Source organism: Hibiscus syriacus, unplaced genomic scaffold, assembly GCF_006381635.1.
Source record: "Hibiscus syriacus cultivar Baekdansim isolate YM2019G1 unplaced genomic scaffold, ASM638163v2 tig00116965_pilon, whole genome shotgun sequence".
Classification (NCBI taxonomy): Eukaryota; Viridiplantae; Streptophyta; class Magnoliopsida; order Malvales; family Malvaceae; genus Hibiscus; species Hibiscus syriacus.
In genome coordinates this window covers 225,037-230,411 of record NW_024063490.1, presented here as the reverse complement: position 1 = coordinate 230,411, position 5,375 = coordinate 225,037, and the positions used below count along the sequence as shown (strand labels likewise).

General features: G+C 31.1%; 1 protein-coding gene across 1 annotated transcript; it reads left to right on the top strand.

Annotated features, from left to right (window-relative positions):
• The first annotated feature begins 1,131 nt into the window (after window positions 1-1,131).
• LOC120191251 lies at window positions 1,132-2,961 on the top strand. Its single transcript, XM_039194237.1, has 3 exons — window positions 1,132-1,544; window positions 2,415-2,503; window positions 2,693-2,961. Exons 1-2 carry the CDS (start codon window positions 1,148-1,150, stop codon window positions 2,483-2,485), a joined length of 468 nt encoding a protein of 155 aa, XP_039050168.1. The 5' UTR covers window positions 1,132-1,147; the 3' UTR covers window positions 2,486-2,503; window positions 2,693-2,961.
• The last annotated feature ends 2,414 nt before the right edge of the window (window positions 2,962-5,375 follow it).

Below are 5,375 nucleotides of genomic sequence, written 5' to 3'. Positions count from 1 at the left end.
TTCCTTGTTTACATCTTTAACCTTTGTAATTTTTTTTGTTCTTGTTGGATTGGTTTAAGCTTACTTTCAAGTCCATCATATGGTGTTAAGCTCTTCTCTTTTAATGACTTTGTTGCTCACGTGTAGGACTCATATGCTCCTCTCGTATTTATAATTTTCTTCTTCTCTTTTGTATCAATTACAATTATTCTGATTTCATCATTTTAGATCCCTAACCTTTTTCTCAATCTTTTAATTCGTTCACTCCGAGCCTCTCTTCTTCTCCTCCAATCGTAATAAATGTTTAAATATTTATTAGTTTAAATGGTGTTTTATTTTTGGGTAAAGTGCAATAGTATTTCTTAAACTAAGTTGAAATAATCTTTTGAACAGTGACATTTCAAATGTTATAAAATGATCATTAAAATTTCTAAATGATTACAAAATAAAAGATTAACCGAATTGTATTTAACGGTCTTTTAAAAATTGAAACTGGAATTGAATGACATAAAAATTACAGTTTTTGGTCCAATTCGAATAGGTTCGACTCAATAACTACGTTTTGTTGTTCACTATTTTTCAAACTCAACATTCAAAGAAAATAAACTTAGAGCTTAAACCAAGTGCAAACATATAAATTTAAATTCATAAAAATATTATTAGCATTAAAATTTTAATTTTCTTATAATAAATTGAAAATGAATTTGTTTTGGATAATTATTATTTTTTAATTAGATTTGATTTGGAACAAACGATTTTCATGTGAAAAAATCGAAACCGAATTAAATTATAAAACTATATTTTCAAACTAAATTAAAACTAAATGGAAAAATAAAAAAATCTGAAGCAAAATTAACCACATATTTTAATTAAGATTAGATTTTTGATTTTCTTAGTTTTGTTCTGTCTGTTTGTAATCTATAAATGGGAATGGCCAAAAAGATGTTCGTAACAATACCCTTTAATTTTTTTACTCTCTAATCACTTTATGTTTCTAATAAATTTAATGATCATTTTATAATATTTAAAAGTTCATTGGAGAAAAAATTGTTTCAATTTAGTTTAAGGGCTAATAGTAAACTTTAACCTTTTATTTATGGTCCGGAGTCTGGTTCTCTGTTTGGAATTTATAAAGAACTGCCGTATCAAATTGCTTGTTAAAGATTCAATGGCACTTTCCCTTTGTCGAACCATAATCAAGCTTACCCCAATCCCCAAAACCTGCCCTTCCTCTTCTCGTCTCCTCTCCCTCCGCCTCCAATCCAACCGACCCAACTTCTCCGACGCCGCAGATCCCTCCTCCGAAGCCGATCCCCACTCCGATCCTCTCCTTCGGAGATTCGAAGACGCCATCCACCGGATCATCGTCCAACGTTCAGAGCCAGATTGGCTTCCTTTCCTCCCCGGATCTTCTTACTGGGTCCCGCCACCCACCGCTCAATGTTATGGCCTTACCCACCTCCTTGATAAATTGGCTAATCCATTGACTCCGGAGGACCCTAATACCTCCAACTCAACTTCAACCACCCTCCGAGGTTGGCCTTCCTCCGACTATTTCATCAAAGGTGATTTCAATTTCCTATTGTTCATTAATTTTGGGCGAAAAGTTACATTGACATTAGAATTGGAATTTAATACCCAATTCAACTTGTCATTTTAGTTTGTTGACTTATTTGGATTTGGTGTTTTTTACATAATTCGTTTATGAATTGGGCATCTCTTAATCAGATTTCGTTATCGTGATTGCTTTTGGAATTTAGCGATTGAAAAGTTCCTTTAACAGTGGATAAAGATAAGAACATGTATCTGCTGTACGTAAAATAAAATTCCTAACTTTAATACTGTAAACTTTACCGCTTTTGATCCTTGTATTTGTGTTCAAATGCAATGCCAAATGAAACCTTAGAGGTTCACGGTGAAAGATAAACTCTTTCATTTTGAATTTTTGCATTGCCTTATGCTTTTGAATAATAATTTGCTTTCGGGATTTTTTTTCAGTTTCGTAATGATCCAAAAAGAAGCTTTAATTTAGGTGGTATAGTTGCTTTTCCTGTTACACCCACTCGAATATGATGGGGACATAATCTCCCCTCAGATTGGCAGAACATAATGTTTCTTTTTCTTTTTGTACAAATTAGATTGGGATATGAAACATCGGTATGCTAATAATTTTTTAAAAGTTTTTCCATATATTTGGAAGGTCTTAAAGGGGCATTATATCCCTGTATTAGGTCTGGATATCCGTCAGACAAAGGGTCGAGACATAGGTACTTATTGAAAAAATCGGGAGTCGAAGCAACATATAGATAGGCCTAGAGGAAGGAATTAAAGATGTTGAGATTCAGACCTATTAGATATCACCTCTTAATGGTAATTGCATAAGCTAATTGAGCTAAGCTTTTGTTCCAATATAAATGTTCTTTAAAACGTTGCAGGCAGAACCCCACATCCAGCAGAGGTGGACATGGCTTCAAATAATCCAAAATCGGAGGAAGAGGAAGGATGAAGAATGCAATAATATGGGGTAAGTTATATTTTGCTTGTTGCTTAAAAATTTTGCATGTCTGATAGAAGTGTGAAGATTTTACCGCTTTTATGAAGTTTTTCTATTACCAATCATTTGCTGGTCCATCTAGACTTGTTTGAGTTCTGTATCATGTCGTGTTTCAGTTAATTTTTTTTTCACGTTCTTAATCTTTTCTCACATTGGCAGGTGTAGAAAGGGTGTAAGAACACATTGCTAACCTTTCCGTCAGATTGGAGTTGTATAGGTTTAATGTAGTCTAGTGGAGTATAATAAATTGTTTCTAAACTTTTCGCAGCTCAAATGCATTTCATACCAAGTGTGTTGTAATTCATCTGATTTAGCTTTGTTATATTTTGTTCTTGTGTAAATTATCAAATCTTATGAATATTGATTGTAAAATTTTATCTTTATGATGTATCTATTATCGAAGTAAATTTGAAGCTTTCCTCTCGACACTATGGTCCTGATCCCATGCTTATAATTTGTGAGAATTTGGGTTACATGTATATAAGGGAAATTTGTATTAAAAAAAACATGCATATATCTGTGTCTCGTTTGTGACATCATGATAAGTTCTATTGATAATTGTAGCCGCTAAATGATTTTGATATGTGAAGTCTAATTGCTATTAGGTTTTGAATGAGACGAGATAGATTGTAAGTTATTTGAGATTGACTCAGTCAAAGTTGAGTTAACTCTCAAATCGAATGGATTCAATTTGAATTCTTAATAAGTCGAAATGCGTTATGTAATTGAATTCTTAATAAGTCGAAATAAATTATTTAATTGAATTTTAATAAGTTGAAATGAGTTATTTAATATATAATTCAAAAAGTTCGCAAGTAACTTTAAAAAATAATATATTAAATCTTTAGAATTTTAAATTAAATTATTGATAATGTTAACATTTATATGTTCTTTTTTTTAATACAATATAAAGTTTTCATGTATCTAGAATTCAACCTCTAGTTTGTGCTTCAATTGAGTTATGTTTGAGAATACTTCGATTTTAAGTTTTTTAGTCCACAAATCGAGTTTCCATTTAAGATTTCGAGTCGAGCTTGAATATTTTAAGCTTTCGAGTAGAGCTTTAATTCGTTATTTCAAGTTCATGTCGAATTTAATAATTTTAAACTTATGAGTTTTCGTATTAAACTTGATAATTTTAAACTTATGAATTTTCGAGTAGAATCAAATTCAGTTTTACACATTTTAAGTTAGAGTTAAGCTCAATAATAAATTGAGCTCGACTCGTTGATAGCCCTAATTGCTATAACATATTGTTGTGAATCGTAGGACCTAGGACTAAATTGACAGATGTACCTACAGAATCTTCTAATTTGAGGTAGGTATGTTTGAAGCTTGTGGTACTCTTTCCAACAGTGGTGTAATGAGCTTAACATTGTTTAGCAGCTTCATATGTTGAGTAGTAAGTATGGTTTATCATGATGCCAGGCCAGCAGCTTAGCTGATTTCATCTCTTCATTTGTTTATTTTACCAACAACTTGACTAGTAATGGCTTAATCTGTAGGCTCTTTCCAATGCATAAAAAAGCTGGAAGAGACTTCAACACTTTACAATTTTCTAATGTGACACTCTTTTTTATCCTAATTTAGTCCACTTAATCATGAGTCAACAGCATCGTAGACTAGAGGTTTAGGGTTAGTGCTATTGTCTCGTCCTTGGAGATTCCAACTTCAAAGTGATTTGTAATACCCTAAAAATTTAGATAGTGACTAAAATGAAAATTTTGAAAGTTTGTTGGTCAAAGTAGAAAATTGAAAAAAGTTTAAGGACCTAAGTAGTAATTTTCCCAAAAATAATTTTATTCTATAAATAGATTTAGTGAGTGACCAAATTTGAAATTTTTAAAGTTTGGTGACCAAAATATAATTTTTGAAAAAGTTTAGAGACCAAAATGGTAAATTTAAAAAGTTACAAATTGGCCCAGTGAATAATTAGTTTATCTCAGGAACAACGTTTCTGTGGTAATCAGAATGTTAATACGAGTTTTGTAATAAAAGTTATAAAGCAAGGAAGTTGAGAAAAAAATCGGTAAATCAGATCGAATAGAAAATTTAAAAAAATTCGAAGGATGATAAATTAGACCGAAAATATTATTTTCACATATTTAAATGTTGGAAAATAATATAAATATTGAGATTTAAGGGTTTAATTCCATGTTTAATTTGGACAGTTGGATTAAAGTGGCAAGATTGTGATTTTTGGAAAATTGCAAGGGCAAATCGATAAACTAAGATCTTATTTGTTCATCTTTGACTTATGGGAGATGATAAGGTTGAGGTGTCTTATTTTGGAAGATGAAAGATTGAAGTGTCTTGGGTTAATGGTGATTATGAAGTTTCATTAAGGGTAAATTGTATTTTCTCAATTTAATGATTTTAATATTAATTAAAGGTAAATTTAAGGTAGATAAGCATGAAAATAATCTAAAGTTTCATGCCAAAGGTGTTCATCATCTTCTCCATTGTCGTGAGCTATACCAAGGTAAGGGGAAAAATAGTTTTTCCTTTTCAAGCCATTTCTTATGGAATTTAAGTTATGTCGTGAAATAGGAAAATGAACTAGTTGAAAACGCAATCTTTTGGTACCAATTATGCTTGCTCAACTTGCTTGATTTCAAAGATCCCAAATCTTAGGGTTTATGTTCATGCTAGGGTTCATAAAATTGATGATGAATATTGATGTTTTTGAGATTGTAGATTCATTTTCAAGCTTGATTTATGATTAAAACATGTTCAAACTTCCTAGAGATGATTCTATAATTTTCGGTCAAATGAAGAAATTATAGAACTTAGTGTTATGATGAGATTTGATTAAGGTTTTGATTGTTGAGATGTTGTAAGG

Bases quoted from the DNA above. Each gene is read 5' to 3' on its own strand.
- LOC120191251 (XM_039194237.1), top strand. From the start codon at position 1,148: ATGGCACTTTCCCTTTGTCGAACCATAATCAAGCTTACCCCAATCCCC. The intron at 1,545-2,414 runs GTGATTTCAATT...AAAACGTTGCAG, and splicing joins CTCCGACTATTTCATCAAAG to GCAGAACCCCACATCCAGCA.